Here is a 19,530-nt window from a genome sequence, read left to right as displayed (position 1 = left end):
GTAAAATACGGTAATTATTGGGCAGACGATGTGCTCTACTGAAGTGCACTAACAATAAGAATGCCGTAATTCCTTAGTATTTCTCGGCGGTTCGTTGTTACCTCGTCGAGATAGGGTGTCCTGCTGGTGGTGCATATCTTCCCAACAAGATATTTCGATGCCGTAACTTGACGTCTTCATCAGGGGTTCCCTGGGACAGTCTCGCGAACACCTGAAGAAGACGTAGAGTTTCGACGTCGAAATATCGTGATGGGAACACGTGGACCACGGGCAGAACACCCGATCTCGACGAAATGGAAAATGGAAATGCCGTGTGGCTAGGGCCTTCCGTCGCGTAGAGCGTTCGTCTGGTGCCAGTCTTTAGACGCCACTTCGGTGACTTGTGTGTCGATGGGGATGAAATGATGATGATGATGATGATGATGATGATGATGATGATGATGATGATGATGATGATAAGGACAACACAACACCCAGTCCCTAAGACGAGAAAATCTCCGACCCAGCCGGGAATCGAACCCGGGCCGTTAGGTATGACATTCCGTCGCGTTGACCACTCAGCTGTCAGGAGCGGAGTCGACGAAATGACATTGCGGTGTACGCAGGTTTACTTTTAACTTTATCACGTTGGCTATTCTGCCTAGTTCTTTCCTCTGTTGAAAAGAGCACTGAGAAAGAGATTTTCGATAAAATCTCTAGCTATACTAGGTATAAGGATGGTACATAATGGTTTTTCAGCATTTTAGAAATTAAGATGCTTCTTGAATGGCTGTGGTTGACGGCATCGTAACTAGACTTGGCTAGCATGGTGTTACTTGCGGCTTGCAGGGACGGTACGGTACAACGTGACGTACGCGGGCTACTCTATGGAGGCGCCGCAGTGCCGCGTGGACCTTCTGGACGCGGACGGCGTGGTGGTGGGCTCCAGCGACTCCAGCAACGGGCTGCAGGGCGAGATCCGCGTGCCCGACGCGCACGCATGGTGGCCCTACCTCATGCACCCGCGGCCGGGATACCTCTACACCTTGCAGGTAAGGCGCCACGCCACGCCACACCTCGCCTCACGCGCTTGGCCTCTGTTTCAAGCGTTATCCAATCACGCTATTTGGTTCAAATGGCTCTGAGCACTATGGGACTTAACATCTTAGGTCATTAGTCCCCTAGAACTTAGAACTACTTAAACCTAACTAACCTAAGGACATCACACACATCCATGCCCGAGGCAGGATTCGAACCTGCGACCGTAGCAGCCGCACGGTTCCGGACTGCAGCGCCAGAACCGCACGGCCACCGCGGCCGGCCACGCTATTTCAGTTGCACAATTCAATGTCTTCCCTTATGACATTAATCTCCACCTGAAATAGTTGAAATAATTTCACTCCTGTCATGTAGAGGAATAACTTTCCACATCTACAAGTGCCTTTGTACTGGAGGCTAGAAGCTATAATTAGGACATGTACGAGACGTGTTTTTTAAGTAAGTACCGTTTTGCCACACCGCGGCCGCAGCGCTGCGGTCGGCGTTCTGTGCATGCGCACTGGGTATTTACATCTCTTGTCTACGCACTGACGCCATTACAGTCTGATTCTTCCTTGTTTACGTTGTGCACCGAGTGTTCAAGATGCCTCCAATAATCGTCAGTCAAGCCGAATGTGAAGTACGAGCTGTTATAAGACTTCTTAGTGCTAAAGGCCGAAAAGCGATCGATATTCATCGCGAGATCTGTGCAGTTTACGGAGAAAACATTGAGTGATGGAATGGTAGGAAAGTGGGTGAGAACATTTAAAGATGGCCTCACAAACAACGGAGCGGGCGTCCTTCGGTCGTTAATGAAAGTTTGGTACAGGAAGTGGACAATAAGGTGAGAGAAGACAGACGCTTTACGATTTCCTCCTTGCGGGATTACTTTACTAATGTTTCTCGTAGTGTTCTGTTTAGCATTGTGACCGAGCACTTGAATTACCGAAAATTGTGCGCACGTTGGGTACTGAAAATGTTGGCGGGTGTGCACAAAACCAAACGTTTAGACAGTGCATTGACTTTACTTGAGCCGTGCCACAAAGACGGTGATGATTTCTTAAGCCAAATTGTTATGGGCGATGAAACATGGATGGCCTACGTCACACCAAAATCAAAGCAACAGTCCATGGTATGGCGGTATTCAGATTCACCCAGAAAAGAGAAGTTTAAGCATACAATTTCTGCCCGGGAAATCATGTGCACAGTGCTTGCTTGTGGAGTTTCTTCCTCGTAATGAGACAATCAATGTGGCAGCTTACTGCAAGACATTGCACAATCTGCGCAGTTCAATTCAGAACAAAAAAATGGCTCTGAGCACTATGGAACTTAACATCTATGGTCATCAGTCCCCTAGAACTTAGAACTACCTAAACCTAACTAACCTAAGGACATCACACAACACCCAGTCATCACGAGGCAGAGAAAATCCCTGACCCCGCCGGGAATCGAACCCGGGAACCCGGGCGCGGGAAGCAAGAACGCTACCGCGCGACCACGAGCTGCGGACTCAGAACAAAAGACCTGGCAAGTTGAGCAAGGGCATCGTTTTGCTGCAAGACAATGCCCATCCTCATGTGGCGAATCGGACCAAAGATCTCATCACATCTTTTCGATGGGAAACTCTAGATCATACTCTGTACAGCCCCGATCTTGCGCCCAGTGACTACCATCTGTTCCTGCACTTGAAGAAACACCTGGACGGTCAGCGTCTTCAAGGCGACGACGAAGTCAAAAACAGTGGTGACGTAGTGGTTAACAAGTCAGGCGGTAGACTTCTATGAGGAGGGTGTTCAAAAACTGGTACAACGTTACGACAAGTGCCTCAAAAGTGACGGAAATTATGTAGAAAAGTGGATTAAGGTACAGGCTTTCATGTAATAATAAAATTATTGAGATATCTTAGCACGTCTTTTTTCTATTTCAAAACGGTACATACTTAAAAAACACGCCTCGTAGTTTAAAGCCGTCAGTACAGAATAGTTGAGATTCAACTATGTCACGAAATATTTTCACGGCTTATGCTACGCATAATGCACTGGAGTGACAAAAGTCACTGAACACCTCTTAATACCGTGTCCGACCTCCTTTTGTCCAGCGTAGTGTAGCAAATCAACGTGGTATGGACTCAACGAGTCGTTGGAAGTCCCCTGCAGAAATACCGAGTCATGCTACCTCTATAGCCGTCCATAAAAGCGAAAATGTTGCCGATGCAGGATTTTGTACACGAACTGACCTCTCGGTTATGCCCCATGAATGTTCGATGGAATTCATGTCGAGCGATCCGGGTTACCAGATCAGTCGGTCGAATTGTCCAGAATATTCTTCAAACCAATCGTGAAAGACTGTGGCCCAGTGATAAGCCGCATTTAAGTTCTTGGATGGCTGAAAATGGTCTCTAAGTAGCCGAACATAGCCATTCCCATTCAATGATCGGTTCAGTTGGACCAGAGGATCCAGTCCATTCCATGTAAACACAGCCTGCACCACTATGGAGCTACCACCACCTTGCACAGTGCCTTGTTGACAACTTGATTCCATGGCTTCGTGGGGTCTGCACCACACTCGAACCATACCATCAGCTCTTACCAACTGAAATCGAGACTCAGCTGACCAGACAACTGTTTTCCATTCGTCTAGAGTCCAACCTAGATGGTCACGAGCCTAGAAGAGGTGCTCTAGCCGATGTCGGCCATTCACGTCGGTCGTCAGCTCCCATAGCCAATTAACGCAACATTTTGCTGCACTGTCCTAACAGATAAGTTCGTCGAACATCCCACATTGATTTCTGCAGTTATTTCATACAGTGTTGCTTGTTTGCTAGCACTGCAAACTCTACGCAAACGCCACTGCTCTCGGTCATTAAGTGAAGGCCGTCGGCCTCTGCATTGTCCGTGTTGAGAAGTAATGTCTCAAATCTGGTATTTTCGGCACACTCTTGCCACTGTGGATCTCGTAGTGTTGAATTCCCTAACGGTTTCTGAAATGGAATGTCCCATGTCTCTAGCTCCAGCTACCATTCCGCGTTCAAAGTCTGTTAATTTCATTCGAGTGGACATACGAGTAATCACGTCGGAAACCTTTTCACATGGATCACTTGAGTATAGATGACAGCTCCGCCAGTGCACCGTACTTAAGTATGTGTGCATATCGCTATCCCATGAGCTTTCTCTCCTCAGTCTACAATAAGCATTTGGTGTGCCTACACAAACTCCGAGAAAGCCAACCAAACGACAGCACTGGACATGCTTATTTAGAGACCTCTCCATCACGAAACCCAACCGAAACATCTGGGATCCCTTTTCCACTTACTGAAGAGAACAACAGGAGAGCTATCATTGAATATGAAGTTAATATAACACTTCTACCTACCTTTCGAGATTACTCTTCCATACTTTCAATTTCCTTGACACACTGCAGATTTTTTGAATATTTAAATAACGTTCTGATGCTATCTAATTATCGTCAGGCTGAAAAAGGCAGGAACAAATGTAGTTTGTTAACCATGGAATTGCTGATACGGACGACAGTGTGAATTTTTTTAAAGTTGAAACTATAACCTTCCATGCCTTACATTAAACTACGTATTGGAAAACATACGTGTTATAACCAAAAAACGTAGAAGAAATACTAAAATATTAAAATTCGTGGCTTTTGCAGCGGCACTAATAATTAATACTTTTGGTTAATTATCTTCTTCTTCTTTGCAACGAGTAGGCTGTTGCCTGTTCTAAACCCAGACAAACAAAATCACTCCGATCTTTTTCGAGGTCTTCCGGTATCTCATTTTTCCCATTTCGCTTGTATTTCACGATCTTCTGAGAAATCCTCGTGATCTCGCACTTTGTTGTGGTGGTGTCTCCAATCTTCGCGATATTTTTGTGTTTCTTCATTCATGTTGGAATTATTTAATTATGTTCTAATACCTTCATTTATAATCATGTCTCTTCTTTTGCAGTCCTTCGACTGCCTTGGGAAAGTCATCGCTGCTGTGTGAATTTTATTATCGTGTCTTTCTTTCTTATTTTGTGGTACCTCAGCTTTCGCTGCCATAGCGTAGCACAAGAACTGCTATCACTTTTTAGAATTTCAGGATTGTCTCTCTTTGTACTTCATGGCCTAATGTTCTGCTAGTAGTACCACAAATCACGGGTGTACTGCCGGTCTACAGTGTCCAACGGGCAACTTGTGTGTTTGTGTGTTTCTTTTTCAGTATCAGAGTAAAAATCAAAGCTTATAGCACAGCCTAAATAAAAGATTTGAGAGTCTTGTTCGAAAACTGAACTATCAAAAACAGTTTTTGTTCTGATTGAATATTTTCATCGGAATTCCATTATTTTCGTTTCATTATTATAAATCTTAAAGTTGTATTTCTTACAAATTTCGTTCAGCTGGTATAATGATCTTTGGAGGTCTTGTTCATCCCTTTGGATAATAGCGATGTCGGCTGTTAACAAAAGGGCCTTCAGTTATTCCTCATTCGTTACCTTAATTCCTTCGTTTACTTTACTTTACCTTGCCGCCTACAAAGAATGTAGTTAATGTGAATACAAAAAAGGGTAGGTGATAGTTCAAACCCTTGTCTAACACCTCGGTTAGTAATTATTTGCTCTAATCGACTCGTACCTGTGTTTATCAGAACCTGCGCAGCGCTCATAACGCAGCCAGGGGATTAGAATAATCAAACTCACAAACAGTCTCTGTTACAGGACTGTATCAACTTTTTGTACATATTGGGCAAAATCTGCATATCGGGGGTTGATGCATCGATTTTCCCATTTCTATACCCGCTTGACGCAAATTTCTTGGGCTTCTCAAGAATTTATTAATGCTGTAATTTGTATAGATTTCTGAAAAATTCTTTAAGGAATCATACTGGGAGATGAAAAAGACAAGCTGTTTTAATCAGTGCGTATCCTTTAGCGACCGTGTGGTAGCCTAGTTAACGGCCTCGATCCGTATGAAGACAGGTACATGTTTTCCTGCATCTACAGTGGTCGAAGTTGGCTAATTCGCTGCCTTGTAATGCTGCAGGTGCGGCTGACGTCATCGGAATGGGGTACGGAGGACGTGTACCGGCTGCCCGTCGGCATCCGCCGACTCGCCTGGGACAACTCGTCGCTGCTCATCAACGACCGACCTGTCTACTTGCGAGGCTTTGGCCGACACGAAGACGCTGACGTAAGTATTGTACACTCCTATCTGCATGTTAGACCTACAGCGATACCTCCAACATTTTCCTTGGAGACAGGCATTCCGACAATACTTTCAGCATATATACACAAGGTAGTTGAATTCGTCATGAATGACCTGTTCATAGAGCTTATGTCACAGCACACTAGGTTGCCAGACAGGGAGGTTGGATAGACCCGAATGGAAGGCGTTCTGCGGGTTAACGGTCGTTGTTCTGGTACAACGAACAGCCTCGGTGTGTTTTTACACGGTATTCCACGCCCGTTTAGACGTATGCTTGACTGGTCCCCAATCTCCACCGCAGAATATACGGTAGCACAGAAAACCAAGATAACAAAAGTCCCACACAAATGGCGCACAAGCCTTCGCTTTTGTCAATTGATGGCTGTGATGAGAGCAAGGGCGTCGGGTCATAAACTTAAAATCAAAATAAATCTGCCAAACCATGAAATCACGATTTGAAGAGACCTTAACTGTCCACATTTATAGCACTTGGTATTAGTGACTCATAAAGATGTTCAACTGCTCGTACAAAAGTATTTCATCACTTACATTTTAGCATCTTAAACTGTAAGGATGCAGAGGAATAGTACGAACAAAGTTTAAGATTGGGGCCATGCGTAGCATAGGAGACAAAGATGTTTACTTTGCTTTTAAATATAATTAATTTCATTGCTAACATGTGTATTGTTACGCACTAATACGCCCAGTTGTATGAAATTTAAAGGCGCTGCATCATTATTGACCCGTAAACGGCTATCAAGTAGCAATACAGACGTGGCACAAATAACCTATAGAATATGGAATAACTAATTGTTACTAGAAACAGCATTTCTTTCTCCCTACTACCGAAGTGGTCGAAGTACTCGTTTTATGAAAAAGTTAACACCAAGGAATTAATATACCTATCTTCCGACGATGCTCATTACCAGGAGATGGGACATTGGTCAGCAAACTATGCCTAAAAGCATAGCATATCTCCAGATAATACCATATGTCTGTTAGGAAGAAGACAATGAAACTGTTCCGACACTCGGCGTCTTAATCTCGGCATACTATCGACGGTCTACAGTTTTTCCATTGCATCTCCCTCAACAAAATCCCAGTGTGTCTGTGTAAAATTTTAATCGGTACGTTATTTGTCACAGTAAAAATGTCGTGTTTTCTCGACAATTTCTTCGGTTGTTGGAAGTTTACTACCATGTTGTTTCAAACTAAGATGGGTTCGGAGTAAATGTCCTCTTCTGGAAAGTAGTTACTAGAGTATAAACTTCGAAAAAATAAGTCACTGTACCTCCTGTCATTACACGCCCAGCACAACACATTTCGCAAAGCCAATCGGGACGTGAAACAGGAGTGCCGCCTGTATCTTATACATTCCACAGATTTGATGATAGAGATTTGATAAATGTGTACACCCAAAATACGTAGCGCACTTTGGCATAGTTTTTACAGGAAATTCTGATCGCTAATATCTTCATATCGTTCTGGTAATTTCTTTAACTGTATTATCAATCAGGACACAGCACCAGGAGTCCTTATTACTCAGCGATACTGTATCCATACATTTCTCGGGTGCACTGCCGTGGTCTTATCCGATATTGTCACATTTCCTACGTTTCCGCCCAGAGCGGCAATGACAGCTGAAGATGGACGGTGCTTCCGCAGATCCGTGGCAAGGGGCTGGACCTGGCGACCGTCGCGAAGGACCACAACCTGCTGCGCTGGGTGGGCGCCAACTCGTACCGCACCTCCCACTACCCGTACGCTGACGAGGTCATGGACTTCGCCGACCAGCAGGGCTTCCTCATCATCGACGAATGTCCCAGCGTCAACACAGAGTGAGTATGCCGTGCCTCGCAACTTGCATTCTTCTGCTGTTGTTGTTGATGATGATGATGATGATGATGATGATGATGATGCTGTGTTGTTGTTGTTGTTAACGACGATACACAGAGTGGATCACCTAAGACATAACACCACTTTCATTTCGTAAACGGTTACACATATGGAGACGCAGTTTTCGGCAAATTTTAGAGCGTCGAGGGGCACGTGTGTTTTCGTTTGGTTAATGCTTATACGGCTGGCATCAACGGAGATACTAAAGTAAGTACGTTTCTTGAAAGGAACCGTATACTTTCTGTAACTGCATTCGATAGCTCTTGAGAAGACAATTACAGTGATATAGCATTGGTTAATGTTGACGTTGAAACCGGTCATAAAAGATTTCGAGAAATGTCCTGTGTTTAGAATCGGCATTTCCGGTGCAAACACTGCCAAGTAGGCGTCCAGGACCAGGCTGCTTGGTTGTATACCGTAAGGTAGGAATGCGCTAAGACAATAAAGCTTTATTTCCCCTTGGACAAACTTAACTAGATGCAGGTTCATCTACGTTTGTTGCATACGGAAATACGACATGGGCTAGAATCTAGTGTATCACAAAGGGCTTCGGAAAACTCTTACACATTTGTGTATCCTCCAAGATTTAGATGAGCTGCAACAGAGAAATCAGCTGTTCATTATTCAAAAGTAAAAAGGTACTATACGCTGAAAATCCGGCCGCCGTGACCGAGCAGTTCTAGGCGCTTCAGTTCGGAACCGAGCTGCTGCAACGGTCGCGGGTTGAATCCTGCCTCGGGCATGGATGTGTGTGATGTCCTTAGGTTAGTTAGGTTTAAGTAATTCTAAGTCTAGGGGACCGATGACCTCTGATTTTAAGTCCCATAGTGCTCAGAGCCATTTTATACGCTGCAGAAAGAAACTATTGTACTTAATATCTAAACGCCTGAAGGAAAATTTGAACTATATTTTCCTGTACGTGGCTGTGTGCTTCTTAGAGGTAAAATACATGTTGTTTACATGTGTGTGAAATCTTATGGGAGTTAACTGCTAAGGTCATCAGTCACTAAGCTTACACACTACTTAACCTAAATTATCCTAAGGACAAACACACACACACCCATGCCCGAGGGAGAACTCTAACCTCCGCCGGGACCAGCCGCGCAGTCCATGACTGCAGCGCCTCAGACCGCGCGGCAAAATACATGCTGTCGGACAACTGTCCCAACCTACACTGCTCTACATTATGTCAGATGGGATACATTCGTTGAACTAAACATTTGATTAAAAATACTTTGATGACCGTCTGTACACCGCAAAATAAATCATCTTCCTAGCGAAGCGTCGTTTCACACTGAACGTCAGCGCGTAATGACAGTGTTACCAGCTACGTTGAATACGCGCAGTCGACTTACTTGAATTTCAAATGAAATGTCGTACACACGTAAATGAAATAAACAAATTTCTAACAATGATTTGGTAACTTCTCAGATCACGTCAACAAATTTTGTCCTCCTAAAAAATAACTTTATCTTTTATTTAAGCATGTGCCTAAACTGTAAATAATGGGCAGAAAGGTAAATTTGCAATCGCCGTTCGAAAGAACTATGTTGAACAGATGTAATTACAGTGGATTATATGGTGGAGCATGCACAGGCGACATATGTCGTCTGGTGTAGTTGGGGCTTCTTTGCAGACTGCGTCTTTGAATGCTCCCAAAAGAAATAAATCGAAAAGTCAAATCGGGGACCGCGCAGGCTATTTGACAACAGAATTTCGTCCTATCCAACGTCCAAGGAAGTTCTCATTCAGTATTCGCGTTGCAACATGGGACGCGTGAGCTGGACAACCGTCGTGTTGCAGCCGCATACACTGTCGAATATCCAGTGGTACCTCTTCTATAAGGACCGGCAGAGTGTTCTTCAGAACGTGTGTGTACGAATGTTCATTTAGAACGTCTGAGATGAAGTAAGGTGCCACAATGTAATTTCCTATGATGCCGCACCTTAGTTTACGCTCCACGGCCGTCGATGTTGCACCTGACAAAGCCATTGCGGATTTTCGGCTGCTCAGTAGTGCAAGTTATGAAAATTTACATTAATAGGGGTAGTAAACGTTGTTTCCTCGATAAGAGCGCACGTTGAAAAATCGTAGGGTCGTCCCTCAACTGCTGGAGGCCAAACCAACAAAATTACCGCTGTATTGTTTTTACAGCATCTCTCTTATATTCACCACATAAAAGTGGTGTGTCTGCAGGTAACGAACATTGAAGCTGAAATGAGCGGCCTGCAGTGCAGACAAGTAAACAAGAAAATGTGTTGACATTCTGACAGCGTAGCACGAGAGCTCTGCTTGGCGGTGTTTGCATCGCTAACGGCAATTCTGGTCAATGTGCTCTTAAATTCTAGGATATTTTAAGTCCTCCAATCTAATTTAAATTCTGATTCTAATACTGGAACCCCTATCTCTTCTAAATCGACTCCTGTTTCTTCTTCTATCACATCAGACAAATCTTCCCCCCCCTCATAGAAGCTTCCTATGTATTCTCCTCTCTCTCGTCTGCATTTAACAGTGGAATTCCCGTTGCACTCATAATGTTATCACCCTTCCTCTTAATGTCACCGAAGGTTGTTTTGACTTTCCTGTATGTCAGTCATTTCTGTTTCGATGTCGTCACATCTTACCTGCAACCATCTCGTCTTAGCTTTCCTGCACTTCCTCCTCAGCGACTTGTATTTCAGTATTACTGAGTTTCCCGGCACACTTTTGTACTTCCTCTTTCCCTCGATCAACTGAAGTATTTCTTCTGTTACCCAGCATTTCTTCACAGTTACCTTCTTTGTGCCTATGTTTTCCAACCCAACTTCCATTATCGCTCTTTTTAGGGATGTCCATTCCTCTTCAACTCTACTGCCTACTGAGCTATTCATTATTGCTGTATCTATAGCCTTTGAGAACTTCTACCGTATCTCGTCATTCCTTAGTTCTTCGGTATCCCACTTCTTTGCGTATTGATTCTTCCTGACTAATGTCTTTAACTTCAGCCTACTCTTCATCACTACTATATTGTGATCTGAGTCTATATCTGCTCCTGGGTACGCCTTACAATCCAGTGTCTAGTTTTGGAATCTCTGTCTGACCATGATGTAATCTAACTGAAATCTTCCCTATCACCTGACCTTTTCTATGTATACCACCTCCTCTTGTGATTGTTGAACAGAGTATTCGCTATTACTAGCTGAAACATGTTACAGAACTCAGTCTTTCTCCTGTCTAATTCCTTGTCCCAAGCCCATATTCTCCTGTAATCTTTTCTTCTACTCCTTCCCATACAACTGCATTCCAGTCCACCATGACTATTTTCATCCCCCTTTACATATGTATTACCCTTTCAATATCCTCATACACTTTCTTTATTGTTTCATCTTCAGCTTGCGATGTCGGCATGTGTACCTGCACTATCGTTGTCGGTGTTGATTTGCTGTCGGTTCTGATAAGAACAACCCTGTCACTGACCTGTTCACGGTAATACACTCTCTGCTCTACCTTCCTATTAATAATGAATCCTACTACCCTTATACCATTTTCTGCTGCTTTTGATATTACCCTATACTCATCTGACCAGAAATCCTTGTCTTCTTTCCACTTCACTTCACGGACCCCTACTATATCTAGATTGGGCCTTTGCATTTCCCTTTTCAGATTTTCTAGTTTCGGCACCACGTTCAAGCTTCTGACATCTTTTATGGCGCCATATTTTTGCATATAACTCGTGTTATCTAAGAATCCAAATTTTCCAGCTCGTTTCTGGCTATGCGACTAACTTTTCTGACTATTCTTCGTAACTACAATGTTCTTCTCTGATTCTGATACCTGAATCGTCAGCTTTGTTTTTCACTTATTCTGTATGAACAAATTATTCTCCTTTCTTTGCCCCAAAAATGTTTGAAATGCCTGTCGGAAGTTTGTCATTGAATGTAACATTATGTACATTGCCTACTGGTTTAAATTCTACAAATTCACGTGCACAGTATTAATTACGTCAGTCTTTTTTAAAGGTCGATCCTTCTTTTATTCACTCCAGAATTGTGTCGCCCTCACTGCGTATTCTGTATTCAGCAAGTGCAGAATCATAGTTCCCTAACAATTCCCGAACTTCACAATTTTTCCTCCTAGTACGCTGCAGTGACTCTGTACTCTACTGATCACTAGTTTTTGCATAAATATTTCAACTGCGGTGGCGTTTTACCTTATTTACCTTATCATCCATGATCTCCTCACAAACTCGCATTTGTTCAGCTAGCTGCATTTTTGTCTTCAGTACCTTTTTTTACCTTCTCCAGAGCGATCAGGATGCCTGACGAATTGTATGATGCTTTTTGGTAACTAATTCCTTAAACGAAATTCTGATTATACGATGCAAGTTTCCAACCTCCGTGCGTTAGTCATTTCGTGTTTATTTTCAATCGGTTCGATTTTTCCGTGTTCTCAAGTGACGTAAGTCAGGCCAGAAATAAAAAAAGTTGTGCACACGACGATTCAGTGAATGTGTTTGATAAAGTCTGAAATGTTAGAAAATTAAAGTTTGCGTGGTTACGGATTTGTAAATAGATGCAAGAATTGCTGAAGAATTAAGTCACTGTGCGGTCACTTAACTGTCTTACCCAAACACTGGTGGCTTTACATTAAAATTGGCCCTGCCACAGCTCCTATTCATTAAAAAATTACGACAAATAGACGAAACAGACAAGCTGCTGGAGTAGCACACAGATGTGTGAGTATCTTCTTTGTCGTTACTTTTCCAAATGTCTGTTTCCATTTAACGCAATTACCGACATGGTGTTGTTGTTTATTCTGAAAAGATGTCAACAAAATTAGCACATTTGAGCGTTTAGTGCTAAAAATAAGAAATAGATAAAAACACTGATTTCATGTAGCGTTAAATATTTTTTGCGTGTAATATTTCCTCACCAAGGTTATCAAAGGTGTCGCCTAACTATTGAAAAACCGTCCATGTGGTCTTCACAGTCAGTAGGTCTCCTTTCATTGCTAAACACTGTGTGCAAATTATTTGTACCGTTTAATGTAAATGTGATTTCATTCAGAACTGAGTACACGCTCTTGTAAAGTATATAGAAGATGCCAGAATTAATTTTTGTATGGTCTGCATAGAAGTTTAAAGACATAATTACCGCTCAATTACCGTTATTAATATGTTTTTCATAGTGGGCATCACAGCCATTAATTTGTTAAATGGTAACGTCGTTTTCCACTTAGACTTTATTTAATTACACCTTTTCTCTGTTAAACAATAATTTCTGCTTTTGAAGCTTAGTGAATGTTTAGCTGCATAAAAAGCGCATACAGTACCATTACGAAACTGCAGCACAACACTTCGAAAGTAACTTCACAGATAGGTAATTAACTCAAAAATAGTGCCATTGATATGGAAGTGACAGCGTATTCACTTCATGCGCTACCGTTCGTTGTGTTTTAGAAGCAATACTGTTCTTATTGGTTTGACAGTTATTCGGCACACTTCTGGCGGGAAAGGTACGCCGTTGACCAAAGTGTGATGACAGACAAAAGATTCCTAGGATCTATAAGCAAATATTTATTCGTATAGCGAAATAGTGTAGTAAAAAAACTAAAAAATATTATAAAGTTATTGAGATATAAAATGGGAATATTAGAACATTTAAAACTTTCACCATCTGGAATACCACAATTTTTGTTCGCAATGTTGTGTTCCTGTTTAGCAGCGGTAACGAGGACTTTTCGTACACACACTCGATAATGGCTCACAATTTGGTACAATAACGAAGAACACGATTAAATAAAAACACCGTAAGTGGAAAACCATCACCTTCAATTATCGTTAGTAAGTTCCCTCGAATTCGCACCTAAAGAAGCATTTGAGGCTGTTCTTTGTACTGTACATGCTGCTGATGTCTCTTTTACGTTGGTTTACACGAATAACAAATACGTTTTGTGCTTCATACTGTAGTAGTAACGTCTGAATGGCGGCTATTCCCTGCAGAGTAAGTAGACTACTGCCTCTCACCGCACTAAGTATAGTATTATCCCGTGTGCCGCAGGAACTACTCTCCGGCGCTGCTGCAGAAGCACAAGGACTCGCTGACGGAGCTGATCCGGCGCGACAAGAACCGGCCCAGCGTCATCATGTGGTCCGTCGCCAACGAGGCGCGCACGCAGCTGTTCGCTGCCGAGTCCTACTTCAGGTAACGCCACGCTCACTCAAACTCACCCACCTACCTACCCACCCGCCCACCCACAACCTCACTACCGGCCCAATATGCCCCATGTACAAGCAACAACCTAGGGAAACCGCGCGTTGTCTTGCGTTCCTTCTTCTAGTCTTCAAATTGTGATCGGCACTTGATCAGGCTTGTGTCTAAGATGTTCTAATTGCGTTTCGCAGAATGAATTATTTATATCGTTCATCAAATCATTTCTGACTCCCGATTACATGACGAACAATTTGTCTGCACGATGAAGTGTTTATCCCTCAAGTTATGGGCTGCAGGTGAGTCAACAACTTTACTAACAATATCACCCTCGTGCTTTTCGTAATCACTCCTGCTGATTATTTTCTTACGGTCACCTTCGGATAGTTTCTTGATGCTGTGGACCCGCTATGCAGTGCCACTAATCCTACTGTGTGATTTCTTCACTATCTGCAGAGGGTCGAGGGCTGTAAAAGAGCTCCCATCTACGCCACCTAGCTATGACGTTACATAACCACTTTCAAACACTCTTCTGTATTTTGCTTCTCATATAAAACAATTACAATGGCCGATATACTTTCACGTAGCCAAGTTCATGACAGAAGCTCTCAGAATTTCATCACAGAAGCAAGTGCCAAATTACAGAACATTCTTAGTTTGTTTCGGGATGTGACCAGCCCATCTGGTTCTGTGAATTTACAGAATTTACAAGAAAACTCCAAGCCGCGACACAAAGTATAAGCCAACCCTCCCTTGCAGGTAGAAAGGTTTCATCGCTGTCACGTCATGTTGATGCTCTGCGCTCAGTCTCCCCACGTCTGTACAAAGATTTGAAAAAAAGTAAAGGCACACTGGGAAGTTCTTTATATACAGTTCTTATGTAAATAACTTTTCTCCACGACCATGTTTCATCGATTTAATAGGAAGAAGTGTGACATGTGTTAACACACAGGGTGTTCATATAAATTACGAGGGTGAGCGAAATGAAAACCTTAAATGTTTTTTAAAAATTATTTATTGTGCAGAAGTGGTACAAAGCTGTATCACTTTTCAACATAATCTCCCCCACGCTCAATGCAAGTCCTACAGCGCTTACAAAGTGCATAAATTCCTTTAGAAAAAAAAATTCTTTACGTAGTCCGCGCAACCACTCGTGCACCGCGTGCCGTACATCTTCATCAGAACGGAACTTCTTTCCTCCCATTGCGTCTTTGAGTGGTCCAAACGTATGGAAATCACTTGGGGCAAGGTCTGGTGAGTATGGTGCATGAGGAAGACATTCAAAAAGCAGGTCTGTGACTGTTGCAACTGTTGTACGGGCAGTGTGGGGCCTTGCATTTTCATGTCCCAAAAGGACACCTACTGACAGCAATCCACATCGTTTTGATTTGATTGCAGCCCGCAGATGATTTTTTAGGAGATCTGTGTATGATGCACTGGTGACAGTAGCCCCTCTAATCATTTAATGCTCCAAAATGATGCCTTTTTCGTCCCAAAAGAGAGTCAGCATAACCTTCCCTGCTGATGGCTCTGTTCGAAACTTCTTTGGTTTTGGTGATGAGGAATGGCGCAATTCCTTGCTCGCTGTCTTCGTTTCCGGATGGTGGAAGTGAACCCCGGTTTCATACATAGTAACGATTCTTGCAAGGAAGCCATCACCTTCTCGTTCAAAGTGCCAAAGAAGTTCTTCACAAGCATCAACACGCCGTTCTCTCATTTCAGGAGTCAGCTGCTGTGGCACCCATCTTGCAGACACTTTGTGAAACTGTAGCACATCATGCACAATGTGCTGTGCTAACCCATGACTAATCTGTAAACATGCTGCAATGTCATTCAGTGTCACTCGGCGGTTTTCCTTCACTATGGCTTCAAGTGCTGCAATGTTCTGTGGAGTCACAACTCGTTGTTCCTGACCTGGACGAGGAGCATCTTCCACTGAAGTCACACCATTTGCGAACTTCCTACTCCATTCGTAGACTTGCTGCTGTGACAAACATGCATCACCATACTGGACCTTGATTCGTCGATGAATTTCAATTGGTTTCACGCCTTCACTACGCAAAAACCGAATAACAGAACGCTGTTCTTCCGTGGTGCAAGTCGCAAGTGGGGTGGCCATCTTTATACTGATACTGCGACGGAATGTGTCCATCTGCACTATGCTGCCACCTACAGGCCATTCTGCACGCTGTTTGTAGCACGCTTACCAACTTACAGGATAACGGCGCGAAATTTCGATTTGTTATTACAAATTTAGGGTTTTCATTTGACTCATCCTCATAGTTACACAAAAATAATCTATAATTGCGAAAAGGGCAAATAACGTACAGAAATGTTTGATACAGCACTGAATGAGGTATACCTTCAAGTTTTACTCCCGCCTAACACTAAGTTCCCGACGATCCCGCTAGGTGGCATGCGCGAGTGTGTTATTCCAGCAGTCGCCATGGCGTCGTATAACAGTGCAGTGTGTAGTGCTGTTTATGGTTTCATGAATTCAAATCCGCTCCTACAGTTCAGACAGAGTTTAGGACTAAGTACAGCAAGCCACCATCTCAAGAGCAAACTGTTATTTGTGTAATCGTTCACCAAAACTGGCCTTTGCAACACAGGACGCCAGGTCAAGGTCAGCCAACAGTCTCTGACGCAGCAACTGAACAAGTGCATTCGTAGTCTGGGTAAACCGACGAAATGTGCCAGCTAATAATTGAATATGCTTAGTGTTGCTGTGTGGAAGGTATTACAGAAATGTCGTATCATTCAAGCCCTACATTGCAGCTGTTGCAGGTTTGCAGAAAAAATTATAAAGAAAAACGAGATGAGTTTTGCAAAATATAAACTAAAGATGATTTTTCTAATAAAATTGTGTTCATTGACAAAGCCACTTTCCATACCTGCTGTAAAGTGAATTGGCATAATGTTCGCATACCGGGTGAGCAGAAACCGCGTAACATAATCGAACATGTGTCGGACTTACTAAGGCAAATATTTTTTGTGCTGTAACTGTAACAAGATTTACAGTCCTTTCGTTTTTGCCGAGTCAGTTGTCACTGACCTATCTTACATGGACATGCTCGAACATTGTCTAATGCCTCAGTTACAACAAAATATGGGTACAGAATTTATTTTCCAGTAAGAGGGCGCGATACCTCATTGTCATTGTGACGTTGTCTCGTATCTCCATAGGAGTGTGCCGACTTGGACTGAACATGGTGCAGCAATATCCTGGTCACTACGATCACCTGGTTGAAACCCAACGGACTTCAGTGTATAGGGCTGCATTAAAGACAGAGTGTTTGTTACTCCGCTTCTGGAAAACGTCGACGAGCTGCGACAACGGATAACAATTGCAGTTCTTATCATAAATCAAGACTTGCTTCGTAGGATTTGGCAGGAAACGGATTACACATGGGAGATTTGTTGTGTTACAAAAGGTAACCACATGGAAAAACTGTAAATAAAACTTGAAGGTACACTGCATTCACTGCTGCATCAAACATTTCTCTAAGTTAATTACCTTCTTCACAATTAACAGTTACTTGTATAACTAATTTGTAAACACACTGTAGTAACGTGTTCCACTAAAATACTTTTCTCTGCACTCTTCCTCTTACATAAAGTAAATCTTTTTGAACAGGAGCATTGGTTCGAGCGTTACAGTGGTTAAGTAAGTGTTGTACTGTTGGGTTGTTGGTACAACCTTCATATGACAATGAAATACTGGCCTTTAGAACTGCGACAGCAGGAAGGATAGTGAATAGGAAAATTTTACTTCTTGTGCGTATACACTATATTAGAAGGAACACGCGGTTAAATTTGTTGGTATATTGGGAATATGTAGGTCGTCATATTTAGTATACAGGGCTGCCACCTCTGACTGCAGAATTGGCTCTGACGCGGCTTGAGGTGGAGTTCAGCAGAACTTGGACGACAGATGTGGACGTGTCACTGGGAGCTGCTTAAATTCTATGCCAAAGTTCATCAATATAAGTGGCTGGAGAGTAGTGGCGAGCAAATCTCTCGGAAAAATGTGATAAAATGTTTTCTCTGAGTGAGATACTTGCAGAAGGTGCTGGCCAGGGTAACAGTTAAATACCCTCTGTAGTTAGGGAGGTCAGGACAGTACAGACACCATGCGATCTTGCATTATGCTGTTGAAAGACCTCGACGACAGGGCAAAGCCACCAGCCTTAGCACGATATGAATGTAATGCCCGCTGCCAAAATTACCAGCTACTTGAATCAGAGGTGAACGTGTTGTGTGCCCAGTGACACACCATACCATCACGCCACGTGAAGGGTCCATATGATGATCACAAATGCAATCTGTCAACGTACGTTCTCTTTTAAGCTTCCACAGGGGAATACGCCCATTGTGATGATACATACCGAAGTGGAATGAATCTAAAAAGACGGCGTGGTGCCACACCTGTGTCCAGCGTTGTTGGGCGCAGAACTGCTGTCGGCCCAGCTCTGTCTGCTGTCCTATCAGTGCAACAAGTTACAACAACCGTCACAATTTTGATAATCGGTGCTCCTCCACACGGCGTCGCACTGTCCCTGCAGATAGTTCTTTGCTACAAACAAGCCCATTTCCTGACTCAACGTACATGAAGTGGCTACACAATGCTGTGCTGTCGAGTGAAAAATATATGCCCTCTCTGCCGCTAGTCACGTGGGGTCGTTGAATCCTGCATGACACAGAGTATGGCCCTCCTGAACATGTCCGAAGGAACAGACACCATATCCATATAAGTATATAGTTCTGGCAATACCGGCCGTAACCTACTTCTTCTGTGCCGATGCACACATATGCCCCGAACTCTTACGGGATTTGGCAAGAATGTCTTCCACGAGTAATGAGTTTCTTGGGGTGGGACACTACGAATGTAGTGTGTGGACATACAAGGTGAGAATGTGGGTCTCGCGGGAGGCGTGCGCGAGATAGTTCTTGCAGTCGCATTATCCTCTGTGCCCTCGGTGGCTCAGATGGATTGAGCATCTGCTATATAAGTAGGAGATCCCAGGTCCCAGTCCCGGTTGGGGCACACACTTTCACTTGCCCCCGTTGATATATATCAACGCCCTTCAGCAACTGGAGGTATTAATATAATTCTAATTTTGGGCTGGTAGATGTTTCTCTTTCTTACACAAGCCATGACACGATCTTCTCTCAAACAAACAACATCCAAACGCGATTTCAAATCCAGAAACCCGCCGAAGCGTCTTTCCTT

General features: G+C 43.3%; 1 protein-coding gene across 1 annotated transcript in view; it reads left to right on the top strand.

Annotated features, from left to right (window-relative positions):
* The window catches only part of LOC124547172 (beta-glucuronidase-like), a 94,126-nt gene that overhangs the window by 37,271 nt on the left and 37,325 nt on the right, over nt 1-19,530 (top strand). The window contains exons 5-8 of the mRNA XM_047125090.1: nt 829-1,031; nt 6,052-6,198; nt 7,879-8,051; nt 14,148-14,291. Of these exons, the coding sequence (XP_046981046.1) occupies nt 829-1,031; nt 6,052-6,198; nt 7,879-8,051; nt 14,148-14,291 (667 nt within the window). The remainder of the gene's footprint in view (nt 1-828; nt 1,032-6,051; nt 6,199-7,878; nt 8,052-14,147; nt 14,292-19,530) is intronic.

Source organism: Schistocerca americana, chromosome 1 (assembly GCF_021461395.2).
Source record: "Schistocerca americana isolate TAMUIC-IGC-003095 chromosome 1, iqSchAmer2.1, whole genome shotgun sequence".
Taxonomy (NCBI): Eukaryota; Metazoa; Arthropoda; class Insecta; order Orthoptera; family Acrididae; genus Schistocerca; species Schistocerca americana.
This window is presented reverse-complemented; position numbering and strand designations above follow the sequence as displayed.